Consider the following 24,747-nt stretch of genomic DNA (forward strand, 5'->3'; position numbering starts at 1 on the left):
CAACATTTTTGTCTATATGCACATTCTGCAAGTGGCTTTCACTGCATGTCTTTTTAGCTTTAGAATGATGCAAGAGCTTTTCTTACTAACAATTGATAAATCAGCTGGCAGGTTATTGCCTGGATCTGTCCTTTGACTGCCAGTACTCCTGAGTGGCTGTAGGATTTTTAGTTCATTAAAGATTAGTGGAAGCCTCCCAGAAGTTCTAAACAACTTTCAAAAGTTGAAGTGGGATTTAGAAAACTTCGTAGAAATGTATAGCTCCCACCTTCCTTGTGACTGTAAGGGATTATAAAGGATATAGGGAGCCTATGCTACAAGGGCAAAGAGATGGATTGTTAGAGGCACAAATTGTGAGTGCTGTCTGCATGCTAATACTTGAAGGTTTTGAGAACTAAATATCCTCTGTTGCAAAACACTGTCCCTTCTCCCCCCTGCCCCCGAAAGTGCAGGCAGCATGAGAGCTGATATAGCAGAAATCCTGTGTACTGTAAAATGGCTGGAGAAAGACAAGGAAAAGGAATACTACTTGTTGCAGCTCTGCAGTTTTCTTTGGGGTTTGGGTTGTGGGTGGCCTCTATTCTTTCTGGTTTAAAGTTGTTTACTGGAAAATAGATGGCTTGCATCCAGTACATGGTAAAAATTTTCTTATGTGTAAAAAGTTGTGAACTATTTGCTTTAAATGACTGGAAATTATGATGTTAATCAAATCGTAATATATTCAGTCTTTCTTTAAAGTGCTGTTCTTAATCAGTGGTTTTTAACTCTGTATTAAAAATACTCCAATACCAGTATTTCCCATGAAAAAAAGGAGCTTTGCTAATCTTGTATTAACAAATGTATTTTATATTAAGTTCTCTTCACTCATTACAAAATACACATGCATACCTTTTTTCAAGTGGTTGAGGGGACTGGAATATTGCAGTATTGTGCTTTTTCCTCTTCTCTCCCCCTGCCCCCTGCCAAAGTCAATGCATGTCATGTAGTCTCTCTCTCTCACTTTTTTCTCTCTCACTAGCAGTGTGGGGTGATAGTTACCTACCTGTGCATAGCTGGATATGCGTTACTGATGCTGCTTTAATCAACCATAAGTAGTTTCTAGAGAACATCTTGAAGGCACATGGTTTCCTTGGGGATTTATTGCATTTTCAACATTGCACCTCCATTCCCACTGCTTACGGAATATATTTATCAGCCATTAGTGCTGAATATTTTAACATGGTCACTACATAGTGTTTCCCCTCTCATTATTAAGATTTGCTCTCTAGTGTGTCTAGTTTCTGTTCACCTCTTTCATGCTCTGTGTTTATTCCTGTACTCCCCACTTCAACATAAGTTCTTCCTAGTTGTTAGCCTTTGCTGACAGATTTTTTTTTTATTTTTATTTTTTGACAAATGTCTTTCTTTTTTCCTTCATTTTCTCATGTAAGATGAGCAAAAGCTCCTTTCTTTTACTAGTGGTCAGTCTCTCTAAAAAGATGCATTTAAGGTGGGTGCTTTTTTTCCCCTTTCTCTCTATCCACACCCCCCCCCCCGCCATATCACTTAATCTTGTATATATGCTTTAGAAGGCCAAAAAATCGCATCAGAATTTTTGGATTTTGTCTTTGCACAGATTGGAATTGTTATCAAGTAATACGTCGTATTGCACATAAGAGACTTTGTGATATATGTGAGAAGGTCAAATGGTGTTTCAACCCTGATGTTTTATTTACAGCATGCATTGATATTGTCATATTTGTGTACATCTTTTTGCTGTCCTTGAAATAGATGTGTTTTAAATCATTGCTGCTTAGGTGAAGCAAAATTGTGATTTCGGAATTTAGTTATTTTATATCCATGTATGGTTTGGGATTTTAAGATGCTGCTGCTGTTTTAATCTGGGAATGGTAAGTATCAAAACTAAAGTTTGTTCTTTGCATTTCAGGATGGGGAATCTTAGAGAACAAACCTTGGTGTGCTAATTAGTAAGAAATTTGGATTGAAGAGGCAGCTATGACTTTTTTTTTTGTCTTTTCTCCCTTGACAAATTCTGGCTTCCATTTTGAACAGGAGTATTTTGGTAATGGGGAACCATTTAATGGCATCATTTTATGCTATCACATGAGAGTTGTAAGCATCTCAAGCCAGGAAATACTTGGAGATTTCTTGAGCTGGGAATTGCTTCTTGGGTTGCTTCAAGGAGTCACCTCATATTTAGAAAGTGAATTACTTGATGACTGCTTGACTCTCCTGAGGGCTATTGGAGGAAGTGCAAATATTTTGATATCTGCTTCCGAAAGTAATATCGGACTGTAGTCTCTTTTCTTTCTTTATAAAATGCTTTTTTCCCTTCCAGGGGAATCCGGTTTCTCAAAGTTCAAATGGAAGTTAGGTGAAGATATGGTGATGTCATGAAAAAATGCCATCCATAATTACTGTACAATTTTTTAACTACCAATGTCCAAAGAGCTTTGATTTTTCTCCCTAAAGTGCTCTTGGGGGTGGGTGGGGTGGGTGGGTGCCCTGTTTGTAATTAGAATTTTAAAATGTGCATACTCATTTGTGCTGTGATAGTTAAATATACAAATACTCTAATAAAAAGAATGATTAAACCTTCATTGCTATAGGATGTTACTTGTAGTCTGTAATCATCCTATAGTTAATACATTATTATATTGTCTATATAGAGAAAGAATACCATTAAATTATTTTGCTCAGAAAGAAGAGATTAATATTTGTATGTGCTACAGCGAAACCTGATGACGTCCTATTAGGCCTAAATTGGTAAGGTGTCCTTTGTAGGTTGGCTTTTTCGTAGACAGCATAAAATGCCAGAATTATTTTCTTAACTCTGTCCAGGGTATTATGGTTTGTATGTACTTATTTGTGAGAAAGCTGTGTGGATAATAACTTAGAGTACTTCTTATTTCTCTGTCTCACTGCTGCAAGGGTGGTAAAGGTTGTGCAGGAGCTAGTCGTTGGAGTGCATGTTTGCTGTGTGTGAACTGAGTGTTAAGCTTGATACCTAATTGTCAATACTTATCATGCTTTTTCATTTTTATTAATGTGTGTGGGGGTTGTGGTTTTTTTGTTTTGTTTTTTTTTGAATATATGTGGGTCTTCTAACTTACTGGAGTTGATTCTCTGGTAGACTTGTGCAGTGTTCTGCAAATCAAGTGATACCTTGAGTTCTTCTTTAAGCTTTTTTGACTTTTTTGAAGGACTAAAGCAGAAGAATGACAGAGTTGCTGCTGTTTCAATAGTGGAATGGTTAGAAGATGTTTTCACTGTATTTTTAGCCCTTCAAATACTCTAGCTATGTTCCTAGGCCATCCTTTACCATTTAAGTTAAATTCCCAAGTAGCTAATTATTACTCATTCTGTGGTCCATCGTCAGTCTTCTCTGAACTTACCTTTCTTTATTCCCTCCCTTCAGCGAAGACTTTCAGAAAAGGAGTTTTACTAGTTTGTTTCTTAACAAGTATATTTTGCTAAGATCGACTACAAGAAGTTCTTGCATGCTTTTCTATTTTTTATTTTCTTGTTTTCCTAGTGGGCTGTGTATTATACAAGATTCTGCAATTCCAGAGTAGTTTTTAAACTTAGTACATAAAGTCTTAAGTTAACTCATGTAGTAATTTGTTCTGTAGTTAATATTTTTGACAGGCATCTGTTTCACAGGAATGAATTGGTAGCAACTCCTAAAATGTCTGTGTTGACTGTGTAGAGAATTGTAGGAAAACTGGCATTCTAAAATCTTAATTATAATTGAATCAAGTGGGCTGCTTTATGTTAACCCATCTTTTCTTGGAAAAACTTCCTGAAATTGCTACTGAATTTTATCCAAAAAAAGGAGGTTCTTTTTTTGATGGATTGTTTTTCTCTTGATCTTTGAGTTTAAAGGGAAAATATTCTTTTTTCAGATGCATCCTAAAATAAATTTAGAGGAAAAAAAAGTATGCTAAGATATGCAGAAAGAAGGTTTTTAAAAAAACTGATATGTTTTTCTCTATTATCGCTCTTGTCTCTACTTTTGAACAGCAGGCAAAAAAACATGGCTCTGATTGTTGGTTCATTTTAGGTTGCTTGCAAGACTAAATTCATAGCATTTAATGATCTGGGATTTTCATACCCTAGGGCAAGATTATAGTAAGTGGAGGTCAAGCTGAACAACCGCCAGACCTAATTTACACTCAGATAAAAATGTTCTTGTCTAACAATTAAATTGAATGCTATTGCCTCTTTCCCTAACTTTTGCTAAATCTCAGTTTGTATTGTTTCGAGACCAAGATAGTCTGATGCCAAGTAAAGATCCTCCGAATGGAATATTAGTCTCGCCCTTCTAGTTTATGAAATTGTGCTGTATCAGGTATCAATATTAATGGCACACAGCATGTTTGTTTTGGAGGGGATATGAGACAATCCAAATAGAACATTTTTTTAACCTATAAACTTTCCTTAATATAGAGTCTCTAAGAAAGAAGCACTCAATAAAAAGTTACTTCTTCAGATCAATTGATTTATTAGTAACCTGTGTTTTACTGCCTATGTAAAAAGATCATGACCAAAATAATGAGTTTTTTCAGATAGGTTATGTGAGGAAGAAAACTTTATAGGTTACTCTGATATAGGATACTCTAACTTACTACCCTTAAAGATGTGTTTGGGTAAATGAAAGATGGTAAATAAGTTTTAGTTGAAGTGATGTGATGACTATTCATTATGTGTAGCTATTTTGTCAGGTAGCATTAACTTCTAGTTGCATGTAAATATAGGAATTCCATTTAAATTCCTGAAAATTTCAAGTGCAAACCAATTTGAAATAAGGTATTGTACTTGTAATCCTGATTAGCAAGTAGTACAACAGTATGAAAATTCTATACTGCTGTTTAATTGTAAAAGCAATTCTAAGTATTAAGTAGCTTTTTGAGTAAGCAGAACATAAAGTTGGCGTTTTGCATTACTAATGTAAAGAGATTAATATAACATAGCTTATTGCTGATCCAGTGTTCTTAAGAAATCAGTGCTTTGGGCATTAAAATCATATAAGAAAGAGTGCTACTTGATTATACTTCAGAATGCCAGGTTGGGGTGTGTGTGTGTGTCTGTGTGTGTGTTTTGTTGTTAAGGTATTTTAAATGTGCATGAACTCTAATCCAGTTACTTCATTGTCAGTTTCTTCCCCTTTCCCATCATATATAGCCAGGCCTGTAATAAGTGATACATATATATAATATATATATTTTTCCCAATTAGGCCTTAATTTCAGGAGCTCTGAAGTGGCTGTAAGTAGCAAGTGATTGTACAGAATTCTTGTCAGGTTAAAAACCTTTTTACTTGCTATTAAATTTTATGATTACATGTTAGAATCCTGTATGGTGATAGCAATCTGTTGGTAGAAATCCCTTTTGAGAATAACGTTAGCCATAAATAAGAGCAGAATCTGCTGAATTCAACACAGAAGTACTGAATAATTATGTAATTAATGGCTAACAAATAAAGTCAAAGAAATGCTGCTCTTGAATAAGTAATTATAATAACCAAATAACTTAATATGGGGAATTCAACTAGATTTCATTTTTGTATTTCAGAAACATAAACATGCAGTTTAGAGAAAGTATATTGACTGTTACTCAAGCATTACAATATTTTAACAGCGTACAACATGGAAAAAGGAGTAGAAAGACCAAAGCAATCTAAAAGAGGTATTACCTTTTTTAAATAATCACTCTTCTTTTTTAAAATACTTAGTTGTTATTAACTGCAAGAAGGTAGAGAAACTAAGGTGAGACTGAAAAAGAAAAGCCGTTTATGCTTAACAGTACTTCTGTGTTTTCAGATGTTGTTATCCATTTCTGGTTTGAGAGGAGTGTGAGGAGATGGGGAATATGTATTCATACAGCGCAGAGGAAGAGAAACCTTTGTTAAGAGTAGCAATGCAGTTAATTGTGAAACCACAAAAACTGTTGGGGAAGACTTGGTGACAGATACAGAACTTGCAATCTAGCAAATTCTTACTGTAAGAATTAGAGGTAGTTTCAAACTGATAACAGTCAAATGTGATCTTCAACTGAAAACCACAAGAAGATGATGCAGTTCAGATTCTAAATCAAAAGCTGAAACGACAGTGGGCGACTGAAGCATTTTTTCATGCCATTGTTGGACAACTACAGCTTTTGATAGATGTCCTCTCGTGACTCTTACCGTGGCAGTTGACAGTTTTCCATGCCTCTGTTGGAGGTTACCACCCATGTAATGTAAGTCAGCAAAGTGGGATTTGTCAGCTCTTCAGTTTCTCCCCATTTACAGTTCAGGATATTAGCTTTAATCATCAATGAAGATGAGTTGTCATTAATAGATCTGACTGTAAACTAGAGCATATGAAATGTGGAAACATGTTCACTTTCCCTCTTCCCCTTCCCTACCCCCCCCCCTTTTTAATGCAGTGATGATAATTGGTGTAGTTAGGGGTGGGTTGGTTTGTTTGCTTGCTTAGTCCCTTCCCCCCAGCTAGTAACCTGTCAAAAGTCTTAGGGAGGAGTAGTTCAATAGTAAATGTCTTTGAATTTGTCACACAAGATCACAAGTACTAATCTGCTGTGCAAATTAAAATACAGTTACTGTAAATACAGTCAGCACTGCAATGGAATGTTAATTTACATTATATAAATATTTACTGACTACCTTTATAGTAGAGAAAAGTGGTTCGTTGGTATGCCTTGTGCTGAAGGAGTTGGTAAACTATGTCAAATAAAAAGGGTGTTCTTTTTGTGTTTAAGGTATGGTGAAAATAACAGTTAAAATGCTTTGCTTATGCCCAAGATTGCATTTTTGTCTCAGCTGCTTTAAAAAAAAAAATCCTTTAACATGTGAGATTTTTCATCTGCTTAGGTGAGTGTATCCATAAATGACTGTGATACCTCGGAGTCGCAGAAGTCTTCTGAGAGTTTCGTGGGTCTGCTGAGAGTTTCATGGAATTCGAAGAGTATGGCGGCAATTCTCTGAATTCAGTTAAATGGCACTGTAGGGTACACCCAGTTCCAGATTTTCTTTCTTGGAGCGGGGGAAGGGGGAGGAATTGCAGCACGTGTAGCTTGTTTAAGAGACATCTGGCACTACTGCTCCTTTATTTTTTTATTTTTTTTTATTTTTTAAAAATAAGCAGAAAAAAGGCCCCACAAAGAAGGTGAAGGTAACTAGTTTACCAGAACAGCTTCTACTGTCTTGCTGAACTAGTAAGTGCTGAAGTGGTGGTTTTAAAAATATTTTCTAGGTATTTAACATTACTTAACTGAAATATTTACTGCAAAATATGATACTTGCATAATATAACCAGTAAATTTTCAACTAAATACAAATTTAGCTGTAGGCTGTAACTGCCTTTTGGAGCAGGAGGGAGTTACTAGTTTTATTGTCATTATGAACTTATTCAAGAACTAGCATCTAAAATGGGTTTAGCTTTTTGACAGGGTTTCCCTTCCCCCCCCCCCCCCCCAATTAAATGAAGAAACCTAAGTTTTAATTTTGGTAGTTTTAACAAGCTGTACACTTTATGTTTTAAATCTCTGTGGAATGGATGTGCTCCTGTATCCCTGAGATGCCTTATGCACAATATTTGAGAGACTTATGGGAAGGTATTTCAAAAGGAAGAGTCCTACTGTCCTTTGCTTCAGAATATTTTTTTTTACACATCAGCAGTTTCTCATTATTTGTCAGCTTACATATTAAAATGAGCTTGATCTTTAAAAATGTTTTTGACAATTTGGGTATCTTTTTCTTCACATTAGCTTTTATAAAACAGGCATAGCATGTTACAGCTCTGCCAGTTGGCATAATTCATTACCTGCCACAAGTAAGCAATTACAGAGTTCAAAGAACTTATTGATTTTAATAATGCCAATATTTTTGCAATGTTTTTAGGATGTATACAAGTGGACAAGCTAGTTTTCTGTGGATGTTTAACGAAATTCAGTAGCTAACTCCAGGTCTCCATAAGTGAGCTTTCAGCACCAGTCTTCTCTCCCATAAAGCTCTTTTTCCTAACTTTATTTATTTTATTTATTTTATTTTTATTTTTTAAGAGAACTGTTTTAGGATGAATAGAGAAAAGGGAAGAGAAGGCTTTTTGGACTTGATAGGGGGTGTGTGTGTGTGTGTGTGTGTGTGTGTGTTTTTTTTTTTTAATCTGGTAATGACTTCATTAATGGATTGTTAGCACTCTGCATTGTGGATATATTCAGTTCTCTAAATTGTGTGGGGGAAAGCCATGCAGATCACAATTGCTGTTTCATATAAAATTAGTATTCAGTGCTGCAAATCTCTGAACAAATCAAGTGGGATTTTAGCCCAAATGTTATGAGGAAGAACAGGAACAAATGTTGGGTATTAAAAAATCTTTAAGTTATGACTGATGATGTACAGGGCACAGATGTTCTGAGGTTGGCAGAATTACAAGAATAACTTTTAAATCCAAAGATAAGATTTTTATCTATATTTCTTCTGGTTTAGAGGTGAAAAAACTTCTGAATACATGAGTGGTTGCTTGATTATTATTATTATTTTTAAGACTGATTTAGATTGATCTTTGAAAGGGCCATAAGCCACTCTTGACAGCTAAAACCAAAGGCTTTCATACTGCTTGATTTGGATGCAGCACGATATTTATTCCTTCTTTCTTAAATATTCCTTTCCAATACTAATGGCACAGGTTTAATTGTGTCATTTAATTGTCTTCTGTGCTAGTAGGTCTGCCATTTGAGTGGGGGAGGGGTGGACAGCTGCTGTTGATTATTTACCTCTGTGTTTGTGTAATGGCAGTTTTGGGAACTTCACTATAAAGTTTTATACTGCTGTTGTGCATCTCATAATGACAGTAGTTACCCAGCTGAGAGCCTGGTAGAACAGGAGAGCATGTTGCATGGGGGTGCAGAAGCTGCTGTATTCCTGCAGGTGGTCCCCAGGGAATCTCAAAGTGATGCCTTCTCTCTAGTCCAGGATTAGTGAGCCGTGATAAGGCCTGTTCCTCAAAGGATAAGCCGAGCTGGGTCGGGGGGAGTAGAAAGATGGAGCATGAAGAGAAGGGAGCATGGCAAGGGCTCAGCAAATACGAGAAAATTCAGAGCTTCAGAGAGTTTGTGGTTGCCTCTTCTGCAAATCAGGGATGATACCTACTTGGTGCTCCCCTCTTTTTCCTTTTCAGAAGATACATTTGGGTGTATGTGAGGAGGAAAACTTCACATGACAGCTCTCTGTACTGGTGAAAGCTTCTCTTAAGTGTCTGTTTTGCCCAAGTCTTGTGATCAAATTATAGAATGTATCATGCAGGAAAATGTAAGAAAGTCAAAGTGCTTGTACAAATATGCAGTGAGTTAGACTCAGCCAACACTGGCCTTCTTATTTTAGAGCAAGGCCAGGAGCGATCAGTAAAAGTTACACTGTCTGCTGTAGGTGAGTCTTGATGGGTAGAAAACAGCTACCGTTATACCTGGATAGGTTGTAGATTAGGTTGTCTGTAGATCAGACACATCTGAGTTGGTTCCATGCACATTGATTTCCCCACCCCTCCCCCATCCCTTCTTCTTTAGATCCAGTTAGACTAATTGTTTGTCCTGTGCTTACTCTTTATTTGTTTCTGTGCTGAGCTTAGTCTCTTCAGTTTTCATCTGGAAGCAGTTCAGCCATTTTTATGTAGCGTGAAGCTTCAGCTAATAAACTCCAGTGGATCTCAGCTGACAGAACACAACCAAACTGATTTTTTGCTTCTCGCTTCCTACCTCAGAATGCTTGGGATCACAGTGCAGAGAAACTGGGCTCTTCAAAGGACTATCCAAAATTCATTATGACTTGGGCTCATATGAGCTGACTCTGGGAGACGTGCGTGAGAGGTTTTGCTTTCCACTCCTCGCTAGTTCTATTTTATGGGCTTTTCCCTTATTTGGGATATCTAATATTTGACTATTTGTCTTATAGTAGCAGCTGATGCTATTGTAATACATAGTATATAGGCCTTCTTCCAGAGTATATAATAGGAGGCAGTTGTTTTTAGAACGGCCTAAGCAAAGATGTGGGCACAGAACCTTAGTGATCTGTTTGGCTGGAATTTTCAAAGAGGAAAATCTATATGGTAGGAGGGGAAGCAGAGACTCCCACTAAGTGAGGCAACTTGCAGGCTCACATTGATCAGTAGAAGAACAAAAAATAGAACTTGCCAAATGCAATATCTTGTCTGTTGGAAAACCGTACCTCTGAGTGTACTGAAGCAATTTATTGCTGTTCACTGCCCATTTGAACAACGTTAGTTTTGTTTGAGTCTCATCTTTACTGTGTAGCTGGTTACCTGCTTGCTGCGGACAGAGGGTCTGCATTTAATCCATATCTCTTACAGGAGTGAAAATCTTGAGGAGTGCAAAGGCCTATGTTTTTAAGAGATCAGCATGAGGAGGGATATATTGATCTATTCCATGGTTTAGTTTGGAAATTTTGGACAGTTAGGCAGTTGAGAGTTATGCTTGCCTTGTATCCCAAACTAACTTGTCTTTTTGGCTTTTTTTTTTTTTTTTTTTTTTTTTTTTTTTTTTAATCTTGGTTGTCATCTGACTTGGCTTTTATTCTTCCTAAGAGCCTCATTTTCCACACAGACTGCAACATCTGGAAGCCATCTCTTGGGCAGGGAAAGATGTGACAGATAAACTGAGCTGTAACTTCTACTTCTGTTACTCTACCTGTATTTTTTTTTTTCTTTATTTAATCTTGTATTAAAGGAAAGACATCCAAAACTGTTCAGATATGTGGGAATTTTAGGTGTTTTTTAAGGAGCTCAGGATGAGTAAGGAGAATATTGTTGGGCAGCACTATTAAAATTAATATAGGTAATTTTCCTTTAATAAGGGTGATACTTGATTCACTTTGCAGTGTTTTGTGATACTTACTAATCATTTTAAACTTAGATGTTACTGGACAATGTGAATTATAATTATATGTATAAATTCTTTACATGATTTAAACCACGAAATATTTTGTAATATAAATACATTATTAATTTCATTGAGGATATTGACATCATTGATGTTACTTTTATGAGTAATCATGTAACTGAAGCACTGTAGCAAACTCATTTCCTTCTAGGATAGTTGTTGCACATGTTTACTCAATAAAACCAGCAGAAGTCCAACAAATATTTTTAAGGAGAGGGGGACTATTTCATGGCTAAGTTGAGGCTGACAGCATGGTACAGAGGTTCTTATATATATATATATATATATTTTTTTTTTTTTTTCCCCCGTATCTCCAGACCTGCTGTAAAGTCTAAACATTCATTTAGGCTTTATCCTGCCTTTTTTTCAGATGCCTTTTAAACTTTTCTTTTTTTCTTTTTTTCTAAATAAAACCTGTTTAAACTCGTTAAACTGTGAAAATATTTTGCTTCTCTGTTTCTTCTGTTTGCTGGTTTGTGCATTATCTTCAGGGACCTATGTTCTTTGTGTGTTTTGACCTTTTCCTGGCTGGTCTCTTTTTGAGGGCTCACTTGGACAAACTTGTGGCCTGGATGGGTTGTTCTGGTGGTAAGCAGCATAGGTGTGCTTCTTTTCTGAAGGCCAGTAAGAAGCAAGTTGTTAGTATTAGTTAATGTGCAATCTGCTGTATAATGAAAATATAGGAAGCCTCATGAAAAGGAGCAGGGGGAATGCTTTAGAGAAAGGGCCAGCCAAGGCCAGGCAGATGCCTGATAACTATTGGCAGAACATGCTGTCTCACAGAGTGCCCAGTCCCGGGCTCCTTGAGGGCTGTAGATTTACCTGTGTTTACCTGAAGGGCTGCTTCTAGGCATCTGCAGGTAGCCAGTTGCAAAAGTGGGAGCCCAGCAGAGCTAGCACAAGGTCTGGGCCTTACCACTTACTGCCTATTTGAGAGACGCAGAAGAACAGCCTGTTTGTTATGACCCTTCACAAGAGAAAGGTATGAGCATATAGCAGTAACTATTCCAGGGACTCAATTTTGCCATTTCTCTCTTTGCTAGGAGCAGTAGTCAGAAAAATGGATCTCTGGCATTACCCATTCTCATTGTATTCCTTCCTCCTTGGCAGCAGAACTCTGCCTCTGCTGTTGAGGCCTTGATATTACAACTGAACCAATGCGACGTGAGCTTTGTCAAAGGGGTGGATTGCAGCCACCTCTGTTGTATTGCATCTAGTGGTTTGTATGACTTCAGGATGAGCTGATTCGATGGAGTGGTAATCATGCCAAAAAAAAAAGGGGGGGGTAAAGGATAGTTTCATTTTCAGAATTTTCTTTCTGTTGGATCAGTTGACTGCTGGAATAGAGAAGGGAGCAGAAACTTTCCTGTGTGTTTGGGGAGTGGGAAGGAGGACCAGCACTTTCAGCAGCAGCCCACAGTTAGAATATTTCAGCTGTGTCATAAAAGCATGTTCTAAGATGGCTCTTTCCCACTTAATCAGCAAACATATTTCATGAATCAAAGAGCAAACCATGAAAATTGAATAGAGGGCCAGGGAATAAAAATAGTACAGTGTGGTGACACAATATCAGTGGCCACCATCCTTTAAAGGATGAAAAAAGTGAGATGTGTGAACAGAAGTGCCAGGGGAGGCAGGAGGGAAGAGCTGGAGATGTAGAAAACATTGATTGTGAGGAAAGAGGTTGAAAAGATAAGACCTGTATAAATTAGGTCATTTAGGTTTTTTATGGAAGTGTTAAGTGTTCAGTGACTTTGGCACCATGAACTGTTGTTATTGTGTATAAAGACAGTGTTGCTGCTTATAAGCATGGAAGAATGCAGATGGATGATGTCTATTGCAGGTGTAAAGGAATTACAAGACTTATTTGTTAAGCATACGGCACAAAAATAACTCTGCGTCTAAAGATTTTAATTGCATTACTGTTCAGTTTAGTCTTGATTATGCTATCGTAATGTGATCAAAACTGCTGATATGGTTATAACTAAATTGTATTAAAATACAATTGTTACAATATAAAATGCAATTTGAAGTATGTTTTCTGTATTTTACTCAATTACAGAATTGCTTTAAAGCTTGATGGCAGTTGAAATACTAGGGTCTGCAATATTAGTAGAAATAACATACCCTTTCAGGCCTGTAGGGAATGTGTCATACACTTGCTCAAAATCTCACTTAAAAATTTACTGTATAGCCTTACTCTAATATGAATGCAAATGTAATATGAGAAGCATATTTATTACTTGGAAACTCCCTCCACAGCCATATTTTATAAAACAAAAGTCTAGACATACTCTAGTCTGTCTCTCTGAGAAAAGGAGTGTGGGACATAATATTGTTTATATCACCTTTCTCTACTAAAATAGTTAAAGGAAAATATTTCAAATACTTCTGGTCCTTGATTTACATTTTCTCCAGCTAGCATTTTAACTATTGTTGCTGCGTAATTGGTTCTGAAGCATCAGCACCTCATTCGCAGATAGATAAATAATTTTAGGATGAACTTCTTCAGCCGCTATCATTTCTATAGCTGAGTGCATCACAATTTTAGAAGTCCTAATCTTCTGAATTAAGGTGGTAAGGTCTTTGTTTTTACAGATGTGGAACTAAATTAGGGGGAAAAAATTAATTTGCCTCTGAGCAGTCACTTTACATCTCTTGAATCTTTATTCTGTCCATGCAGCCATTTTTAATCTTTGCATTTCTGCCTTGCCCATTACTGATTTGTCCTATAAAACTTCACATAATTGACTCTAAGGAAAAAACAAAACAAACCAGAAAGATAATAAGATAATTTAAAAAAAAAAACAAAAAAACCCCCCTTTAACTGAAGCTCTTTCCTGTGAACTTGTTAAGTAACTCAATGTACTGTATTTATGTGAGTGTATGAAATGCAGATTTCTGGGACAAATCTCCTGATTCTTCATATATTTTGTGTGTATATATATATATGCTGTATTTTAACAAAGGCTGCTGGCTGAATAGTATTAATGTTTGTTGAGCCTCTTTGTGCATATAATAAAATTGTCAGAGGATGAGTAGCACTCAGCAGCTGTTAATTGTTTTATGTGTTACTGTGTGACTTGTGCTGGTGTATTTTGCCAAACTTTTGCCAGAGTTCAACTTCTGCCTGACATATTTGAGTTAAAAGTACCACCACACCTCAATTACTTGTTTATGCATTAGGGAAAAACGTTCACCTTTTAAATCAGTTTCTCAGTGAAGATTCATTCTAGTTCTTTATAGTGCTTTGTGCTTAGCTTGCTTCCCACCCTCCCCCCCGCCCCCCAACCCTCATCAGTCAAAATATTTTAAACTGTTACATTTAAAGTTGGCAACATCATATGAGATTAGTGTCTTTGGATTCCTTTTGTTTAGTTTTTTTATTTCGTTAGCATTTGGTTGGTAAAAACTTTACATGTAAAGATACAATAAAGGGATGCATTATCTCTGCTATTAAAATATATTTTGAAATTCTGCTTCCTTTTTTAGAACTATATGCTGAGAGTGGTCATACTACAGCTGCTGGATGCGTTTCTGTCTTTAGAAAACTCATTGAATCAAACATGTTTATGTATTTTTTCCAAACAAGAGGCAGGAATCTTTTGGTGTCTCTGTATAATTTAAATACAAATCTAAAGGAAACGGGACACAATATTATTGCTGTTTTAGCAATCTATTATAAAGTTTATTGCATAGAAATAACTAGGTCAACCTCTGGATGACCTGTCTTTCGGATTTTCTTCAGTTAGCTTTAGGCTAGAGCTCCACCTTGTGATCTTTCAGCAGGATACATTTTCTTTTTAAAAGTTAATAATTTAATTATGATTTCACAAAGTTGAGTGACTTTTTGAAAGTTTTCATAGACTTACAGAGAGACTTCAGTATAAACTTGGGAAATTTAAAGCTGGAATTGTGTGAATGTGCAAACAGGCAAAAAAATCTGAAGAGCTGCTTTTCATGATACATCCATTTTAGTTTAGGCAGATTTAACAGCTATTAAAAGAATGTGCTTATTAAAGCACATCATTAGATAATTTAAACTTTTGCTGTTTGGAATGGCATCTGCAAGAGTTTCTTTTGTTCATTTGCATTATGATAAACTTGCATGTATTATAAAAGTTCTAATGGGATGCATGTATGGACAGTTTTCCTCTTTCTCAACAGCTTTTCATACCTGGCTCTTTGAATGAATCATCAAGTATGTGCACAAAGAGAACATGACTGACAGTCTTTTTGAATTTCCAAAAGGCATTTGCTGAGATTAAGGATAATAGAGAATGATCAATGACAGTCATTTCCAATATTAAAACTAGAGAACATCAAATAAAATCAGGAAGTGATAAATTCAAAGCAAAGAACGTGTTTCTTTGCAGTATGCAAATAGGCTGTGGAAGTTCCTGTGTGGGATATCATGGATGCTGAATATTGGGTTTGAAAAGTAATTGAAAAAGTAATATTCATGCGGGGGGGAAAAATATTGATTAGAGGCTGTAAAATGCAAAGACAGTCTGTTTGGCTTAGAAAATGCCTGAGTTATTTCTGGATGCTGGGAGGATATTCAGGGAAAACATCGCTATAAGAACAAAGCAAATGTCTTCCCTGGGCAGCTTCTGTTGGCTGTTTGCCATTATCGTTTCTATAGCTGAGTGCATCACAATTTTAGATACTCCTTATGTAAAACTTTTAAAATTATCCTTCACAGGGATTAATGTGAAGGGGTTTTTGGTCATTCCTGGGGCCTGAACCTGATGATGCGGGAGAACTCTTCTTGTCTTACCTCATGTATTCTGGGAAGGCATTCATCTGTAACTCTGTTGTTTTCCATAATATCAATATATAGTTTGCTACGGTACATTATTCATGAAATCTCATGAATTCTGGAACTTGTATTGTAGCACTCATGAAGGTCAAGTATCTTTTTCCTTCAAGAAAAACGATTCTTGAAACTTCAATCTTAGTAGCTGAACTCTTCAGCATCTAGTAAGAACTTGATATTTCTTTTGTGTTTTGTATGAAGTGATTATGCCCAAATAATGTCTTATTTCCTTTTCCTGTGCTTGTCTTAATATGAATGGTCCTTACAGGAGATGCAAGTTGGTATAAGCTGCAGCCAACTAGTTTTATCAGGCGATTTATTTGACTTGTCTGATGCCGAGAATATATAACTTAATCATTTGCCCATCCTTTTTCCTAGTTTGTTATCAATTTTTTTTAATGTTTCTGTGATTGTATGGAACTGTTTTTGAGAATTATTTTTCCAAAATTTGACAGGTAATAAATTTGATCTGAATCTGGGCAAATCTTAGAAAAATTCTTGGCCTTGGTATACTTGGAAGAATTATAATCCAAAGTGTAGAGCATTTCACCATGTCGCAAAATGATAGTGTGGTTTTACTGAGAGCCTGGATGACCTAATAGCTCCTTGCCACCAAAGTAAGGGAGTCTTGGTCTTCCATCCCCTGCTCATGGCTATGCAGTTTGTTTCCTGTGCTTTAGCTCTGGATGCCTGCTGTTGAACCAGTTTAACTTGATGATCCAGGAAAAAAAATCTTGAGGTATATTTTGCCCATTTTATTGGGGAATTAAATCAGGTAATCCTGAATGGCAGAGCTTACAAAGATAATGATGGGGGAAGGGATGTTACCCTACCTGTGAATAATTGTTTGCTAGAGACAGTGCATAACCAAGCAAGAGAGTATGAATGGTTTTAGGGAAGGGAGGAAAGGAGTGACAAAGGCTGCTGCCATTCTCCAGGAACAACTTTTTGAAGCCCTGATGCTTTGCATCTTCTACTGTGTTCTGGATAGAATGTGTTTCAGTAATTGCTGACCATCTTGAGATGCACCGGCCTATCTCTGACCTTGTCTCTTTTTGCCACTAACTCTCTTGGCTCTGGTTTCTCTGTCTATGTTATTGTATACAGTGAGAAGAAAGAGAGCATGAGAAGTTCAGCATTCATGGTTTCTCTGATCTCTCCAAATTCTGGAAGCTATAGTGGCCCCTAGTATTTGGAAGAGGCACTTGCAGGAAAAAATCTACTGGCTTTATCTACAAGCTCAATTTAAATACAGTCTCTGAAGCATATAGCTACCACATGTTAAGCAACCTGTACTAAACATGCCAAAATTAAATCTTGCCTTCAAATACCTAGTCCCTCCAACAAGGTCTAAAATCAGTAGAGCTTCTAACTCTGAAGGTTCTTCCCCTTGCTGTTGCATCTTTAAAGTACCTAAACCTAATGTTTTCTTAATTTAACCATGTGAACTTAGCATGAGGCAGACAATTGACATGAAAGATTGTAGCCTGCATGGTTAGGTCTCATATTTGAAGCATTCAGTGAGGCTTTTTCCCCTAAACAAAGGAAAATCAGTTGGAAAAAAAATAGGTGGCAATAGTATAATTAATATAAAAACTAAACATTGCATTGTGTTGTGTTTTCTTGACAAAATGCTATGCTGATTCTAGTGTTTTTTTAATAAAATGGGGATAATCATGTCTTCCTTGATATTAGTTAGATGCATGTCAGCTGCTTTAAATGTTAAAACTGTTGTAAGCCTGGTTTATCAAATCTGGAAGACAGAGTTGTAAAACGGCTGGTTAGGTTATAATAACTTCTCAAAGAGCTTATCTTTGCAGAAAATGTCGTGAAAGTTTACAAATCAGAGGTACAAACGTGGTATACATAATGCACTTTAAATTTAAATTTAACCTCAAATCTGTGGTGATTTGTTGTGATTAACCAGAGTATGCTTGTGTTGATAGGACTGCTGGGCTCTGCAGTTGATTCAAACTTAATAACTTTTTATTTTGAATCCGTACCTGACTTGCAAGATGTTTATGAAAACTATTCCGGTTTGTTCGTCCTATTCAGAGAATGTTTTCTGTGTTATCTCTTACTGTGATGCCATTAACATTTGCTGAGATGCGTTGTGGTAAGATCATGGGAGGAGTCAACTATATAAAATCTTTATTTAAAAAGGAAGAAGCTTGGCTGGAAACAGATGGTGGTGGTATCTAATGTATTCTAGGTTATCAGCCCTTCCTCCCCTGCCCTCCCCCCCACGCGAGGAAAAATTTTCACTGTATTTAACTTTTTTATTATTATTATTGTTATTATAGAAATTGTCCATCACAAAGGAAGAAAAGCAAGTAAGCTTGTACTTCAGACTGGTTTTTGAATATCTTTCTAATACAGTGGTGTTCCAGAAGATGATAAAGAAATGATAGCAGCTCCAGAAATACCAACTGATTTTACTCTCCTTCAGTAAGTGCTTTAAGGATTTGCTGGTTTGATTTTTAAATGTACTGGTACTTTTTAGTGTTAATACTTATGGTGGGTTTTTTTTTTTTTTTCTTGCTGGAGAAAACAAAATGAGGGAATGGGGTTCTAGATTTTCTTTTTCCTATCAAGAAGTTGATAAATATAAAGCATTGTTTGATTTGTCTCTTTCAGTATTCAAAGGAAATGAAAATGGGCATTTTAGAAGTGCTTATTTTTGTTTTTTATTCTTTATTTTCAAATCCTTTTAAAGCTTTGCTAGTGTGGAAGTCATCACAACAGAAATATTTTTTCCCCATGTATAATGTATTTTTTGTGACCAAGTTCCTTGATGAGGAATACCAAAAACTTAAGTTTCCTTCATTAAGTTCTCCTCATAGAGAGACATTAAGTAATTGAAGTGTTAGCCCATAATAACTGAGGCGGTCACCTAATACTCACAGCACTCTAGTGCCAAAAGGTTTTGCTACTGCCAGTCTTAACTTCCCTTAGGTATCGGTTCCCAGGTGTTTGTGATGTCATTTTACTAGATCCCTGATCTTCCTACAATTTTTAAGAATCTATCTGATTTGCCAAAATGTAAAATCAGGACTAGATTACATTTTGGGCAGAGAAGTAAAATGATTAGTAGAAGTAGACTAACTTAACTAAAACAGGTTCCCACCTTTTCATTGTCAGTAGACATGAATTCATTTGATTTTTCTTCTGTAATTCACTTAAAATCCAAAAATACTTTCCAGTCTTAACTTCAAGTGAAAACACAGCAAGTCTACAAATCCTTAATTAAGAATATTAAGACTGTCCAGAATTGAGGCTATTAAAAAAACCCCATAATTTTGCAAATACTTAAAAGTATGAAATGAAAGTTTTTACTATTATTTTCAAAGCCGTCTAATGAATCCCTGAGAATAATCTTGTCTGAATTAGATCTATTCAAATGTAAAGCCTGTTAAGTTTTTCCATGCTTAGACTTTTGTTTGCTACAATCTCACTTTCTCCACAGAGAAGAAGGAAAACAAATATAAGGGCAGCTAAAATAATATTTGAGAATTTTTGCAACTGATGGGTGCACAGTGACATTGCATCCTTTATCTTCTGCTTTCTGTATTTTTAGAAAGATTTTAACAATCAATCTTCAATGTATGTGTTGGGGTAGGGAGTTGTTTCCTTGGAAATAGCAAAAAATTTCTAGGTTCTGTGTAATGTCTGTCTTCGAAAGCTGCATGGATGTGTGAAGAATTAATAAGACTAAGATGACACAGCTTCACCTTCTGCAGAGTTTAAAAGTTAAGAGGAAAAAGCAGATGAGGTTTGGAATCTCAGCAATTGGTTAAAATAGTGTTCAATTCTTTAAAAGTCCAAAAAGATGCAAAGAAAAAGTTTTGTGTCAACTGGATTGTTTATGTAGGCTTTTTTCTTTTTAATGAGAAATAAACTGAAAGGAGAATGGTTTAAAGTAAAATATTGCTTATACAGTTGTTTATAACCGTTTTTGACTAAGTTGGTATAGTTCATTGCCTAGTGAAATGTTTGGAATTTGTATTCTGTCCTTGCCTACAAAACTAAGAGCACTTAAGAGGTTTTAAAGAAGAAAGACTTCTTGCCATTATTTGTAAATTTGGAGATTTTTCCAGTGCATATCAGAATGCCACACAAAGCTGACAAAACCAGAAATGCAAAATGTGTTACAAGGCAGAAAACTCCTTTTAGACAGTTTTACAAGAGTGAGAGACCTTAAGTTTTTGGATTATTTAAAAACATATATAAACACGTAGGAAGGGGTCTTCTCCCCCTCCCCTTCTTCTGCAATCTTTATGATTGCATTTTTAAATCTAATCAGGTAGTATACGTCAGAAATTTGTGATAGCAGCCTGAAGTCATTGTACTGCCTGTATATGTTAAAACAAGCTGTAATAACATCATTTAAGTTGTGTTTTAACAAGAAATGCAAAAATAGAGATTATATAACCTAAGCATTCTTCTATAATAACTCAGGTGATCCCCCCCCCCGCTTAAACATAGCTGTAGATAGCTTTGGGGTAGAGAAACTTTACTGGAAACTCTTTTTTCCCCCCTTTCAACTGTATTCCCCCCCTACCCCCCAAACATGTCTGCAACTCTTGTCTGCTTGTTCAGTTTCTAAGAGGATGGAGGGTCTGCTGAGGCACTTCAGTTGTGAGGGAAGCTGTGTTTTGGTGTGTGTGGTTTTTTGTTTTTTGGGTTTTTTTTTTTTTTTCCTTCAAAGGGTAGGGTGTGAGTGCGAGGTATACTCTGTTCCTTGACAGTGGACTTAAACAGAAGGGGAAAAAAACTTATTTTGTATTGGAGTCTACTTAGGTTTACTGAAGGTATTATGTGACTTTGGTATTTTTAAGAAGGTTTCTGATGAAATGTGTAAATGGTTTCTGTCTTTTTATCCTTGCAGGGAGTCTGAAACACACTTCTCTTCTGATACAGACTTTGAGGATATTGAAGGAAAAAACCAAAAACAAGGCAAAGGAAAAGTATGTTGAGTTTCTGGGGACACTGAAACACTTACACTGTTACAAACTGAGAAGTTCAGCCCTTGTTTTGAAGCTGAATGAGCTAGGAATAGTTTTTGAAAATGCAAGTGTTCTGTGAAGAGTTCATATTTATATTTTTATTGAAGTGCTTCATCTTAAGTATTTGCAAGATACTTTCTAAGTATTACAGAGGCACAGGAAGAAAAATACCTTGATTATTCTCTGTGCGTGTGTTCCATTCTATACTTAAGCTTGCTTCTAATATATTACTTTTTGGTTGGTGTTAGTAATTCTGGCTCTCCTTTCATTTTAAAAGTGCTTGCACAAAACTAATCGCATGAGAAGTTCTTGAGCTCTCCGCCCTCTGATTGGCCTGGCGGCCCCTCTGCCCCGGCGGCTCTCCGCCCTCTGATTGGCCTGGCGGCCCCTCTGCCCCGGCGGCTCTCCGCCCTCTGATTGGCCTGGCGGCCCCTCTGCCCCGGCGGCTCTCCGCCCTCTGATTGGCCTGGCGGCCCCTCTGCCCCGGCGGCTCTCCGCCCTCTGATTGGCCTGGCGGCCCCTCTGCCCCGGCGGCTCTCCGCCCTCTGATTGGCCTGGCGGCCCCTCTGCCCCGGCAGCCAGTGCCCCCACCAGGCTGCGCCCCTAGAGGTTGGAGGGCAGGCTAGGAGCACCTCGCTGTTATGAGAGTGTGATAAATATTTTCAAACTACAGCAGTTTAAATTCTGCTTATGGTTAAGTTTTTCCCTACTCTAAGTCCTTCTTGGTTCAGGTGTCTGTTCTCTTATTCGATTCCCCCTCTACTCCTCTCTCACTCCCACCGAGCTTGTACTAAATTAAAAAACAAAAGGTTAGTGAATTGCAGAGGAGACTGTTCCTTATGTGATGCATTAAGGGAATAGCTATAGCTGTTTTAAATAAAATCTGTATAATCTATTTCACAATTTAAACGAGAGGAAAACATTTTTGTGTCATACACGCTCACGATTGGCGTTATTATTTACTAAAAGATTTTAAATGAGAACCTGACGAAACAGAACTGATGAATCCCATTAGTCTTTGTGTCAAATCAGAGTCAGCTCTTATTGTCAACTTCGGATTTTAAATTGGGTTGCCTAAAACAAAAGTCCTTGTATATAATTGTCAGTTAAGAATAGTGATTTTTTTTTTTTAATTACTATATGATAACCAAATAAAACTTCCTTTGTGTGTGTGTGTGATTGCAGACCTGTAAAAAAGGGAAAAAAGGACCAGCAGAAAAGGGGAAAAGTGGAAACGGAGGAGGGAAACCTGGTGGTCCAAATCGGATGAATGGACATCACCAACAGAATGGTGTGGAAAACATGATGCTGTTTGAGGTAGTTAAAATGGGCAAGAGTGCTATGCAGGTAAGACTTCGGATCTCTCTGGGACTTAGATGAATATACAATTTAAATATAGCAGTAATATTATTTTTCTGTACGTATGATTTAATAAAATTAAGCTTAGAGAGTTTTTTTTCATTCTGTAGTTTTTAGTTCCAGGTTAAGATTAAAAAACCCCCTGCTTTTGCACTGTTAATATTTGAATTAGAGAGAACTGATTTTTTCATTTCCAAATGCCAGACTCGAATAATCAAATATATAATGGAGAGACTTAAAATACTATTCAAAGTGAATTCTAGTATCCTGAATGAATAAAAGTTAGTTTACACTGTATGACTTCTAAGTCCTTTATTTATTTATTTATTTATTTAGTAATGTGGCTGTAGCTAAATAGAGATGTGGTTTATGCCTATGCTTGGCAGAAACACTTAGCAATAAATCTGTAGTTTTTAGGTGCTTCCAGAGCTTAGGTTTTCTGAAAAGAAATAGCTGTTTATCCTCTCCTGTAAAATCACCTGCTGCAGCTGAAGGTCTGCTCTTTATATTTTGACTAACTTGACTTAGCTCATGTGCATTGCTGCGCTGGAATTGGCTGGAACTTGGGTTAGGAGATTTTAACCTGTCAGAAGTTTCTGGATTAGGCACTCTCTCCTTTAGGTAATAGGACTGAAGTCGGTCTGCTAAAAAATGAAGCTAGTTAGACATTTTTATATGGAAAATGCAGTTAAACAAGTAAAATGTTTGTGTGGCTGTGTAAACCCCCCAGTGAAGGGAGGGTTAAAATGTAAGCCTGTCAGCCATGAAGATTTCCTGCTGACTCACTCATGTGACTCCTCAGCAGCCTAGCAGAAAGACTATCTTCGGGACTGAAAATCTAGGGTTTACAGCTTCTCTGATACGTATGCGGGGAGCTGGGTCTATATGCAGTCCTCTCAAGATTTGCAGGCTCCTGGGAACTGGGGACCTTGAAGCCTGAATTCCTTGGCAGAAATTTAGTCCAGACTTGTGTTTAAAAAAAAACAAAAACAAAAAACAAAAAACCCCCAACAGACTCTCATTTATTTGCACAGGGAAATTATGATATTTCTGTCCTTTTTGTTCTGAGCTTTTTTTTTTTCTTTTAACTTGCTATGGAATAGGAAATAAACTTTTCTAGCTGTTGCTCTGTGTGCTACATTTTCAGCCACTTATCGGAGACTTTATTTTTATGACGTTCTAACTGTGTACGTACAATGATAAACAGCCAAAATCTTTTGCTGTAGGTAGTTTTTATTAAAACTTATTGCAAAAAACACGCTTTCCGAGAGAAAAATGGGCCTTTGCAAGGCCAGATTATTAAATGGGAGAATCAAGACCCAGGTAATAGACTGAATTTTAGTACATATATTTTGTCAAAATTAAGGAAGAAGTCTATTCTCCGAAAAGATTTCTGAAGTAAAATAAACTCCAGCTCAGCACTCACTGTAAGAGCTTTTCTCTGTAGCCCTGAGCTTGCTTGGTTATGTCAAAAGACTTTAATAATTAAAAAAGAAAAATAAAACTGTGTATTTCTGTTCTGTTCCATTCCTTCTTCCCAGTTTGTCTCTCTTCCCTGGCAAAAACAAATTGTTCATCCACTGAGGCAAAAAGTTAACTTAAGCAACTTAATCCTCTGCTGGAGTGTGTGTGTGTGTGTGTTTTTGTTTTGGGGTGGGTTTTTGTTTTGTTTTTTTTTTTTTTTAAGTTCTTTTAAAAAAGAGAGAAACAACTGCCTAAATGAAATGCTTGTCCCCCTTGTCCTAATATTATCCTGGTCTTACACAGTGACCTTCCTTATGGGCCTAATATAAGAAGTTTCTAATTTTCTTTCCATAGTCAAATCAGTACCAGCTTTATAGGTTCTGCTCCTACTGGGAAAACTATGAAAGTTTCACTTTGAATGCATTTTTTTTTTTATATTCCTCTTGTCTTGCTGGCTAAAGTTGTATGTTGTGCTAGGACTGCTTTTATTCTAAGGAAGAGGGATTTAGCTGCATTTCTTAGTTTCTGTTCAGGAAGTTTTCAGCATGGCAATATGTTAATGTTGCCTTCACAGCACTGATGTCTGGAAAGAGTAAGCTCTGAGGAGAATAAAAGCAGGAATCATGGTAGGCTGCAGAGTCTAATTGTCTTGAAGCTTTGAATTATTCTGTAAACTCTTATTTAGAATAACTCTAGGTTTTAGGGCAAGATATCAGTATATTAAGCACTCAAAACTGCTCTTTATTTTCTCTCAAGCTATCAAGTACTTGCATTAATAAATTAATTGTATTGATGTGCATTTTTATATGACCTTCCTGTATTGCTGTTCACCTGTGGATGAATTTAAAAGAGATTTGCATGTAAATCCTTTTTTTCCTCAAAAATGTTATCACAGGTTTCCTGTTAATTTGCTTCCCTTTAAGGTTTGGTAGTAAAGACTTCTTGTACCTATTCTGTTTTATTAGCCAGTATGCTTTGGTTTAGTTAACACTTAAGCAGTTAATGTCCATGTAGCACAGGAGGGTATGGTTCATCCTGTTACTGCTAATGTGCAAGAAGCGCATTAGCCAGAGACATCAAAGGGACAATTTTTGAAGAGTATAGGGAGTTGTAGCTGGTGGATTTGAACACCTAAGTGGTATCT

The 24,747-nt window shown here is 36.6% G+C and overlaps 1 protein-coding gene across 7 annotated transcripts in view; it reads left to right on the forward strand.

The window, feature by feature from the left end:
- The window catches only part of STAG2 (STAG2 cohesin complex component), an 83,679-nt gene that overhangs the window by 20,735 nt on the left and 38,197 nt on the right, over positions 1 to 24,747 (forward strand). For 5 of the 7 annotated variants that reach the window (XM_067304274.1, XM_067304273.1, XM_067304277.1 and 2 more), the window contains 3 exons: positions 18,078 to 18,222; positions 20,663 to 20,741; positions 21,966 to 22,127. In XM_067304274.1, the coding sequence (XP_067160375.1) occupies positions 18,179 to 18,222; positions 20,663 to 20,741; positions 21,966 to 22,127 (285 nt within the window). In that variant the 5' untranslated portion in view covers positions 18,078 to 18,178. The remainder of the gene's footprint in view (positions 1 to 18,077; positions 18,223 to 20,662; positions 20,742 to 21,965; positions 22,128 to 24,747) is intronic. The other 2 variants (XM_067304275.1, XM_067304276.1) reach the window with 1 other exon arrangement.

The sequence above is a fragment of the Apteryx mantelli genome, chromosome 13 (assembly GCF_036417845.1).
Source record: "Apteryx mantelli isolate bAptMan1 chromosome 13, bAptMan1.hap1, whole genome shotgun sequence".
In the NCBI taxonomy this organism is placed as follows: domain Eukaryota; kingdom Metazoa; phylum Chordata; class Aves; order Apterygiformes; family Apterygidae; genus Apteryx; species Apteryx mantelli.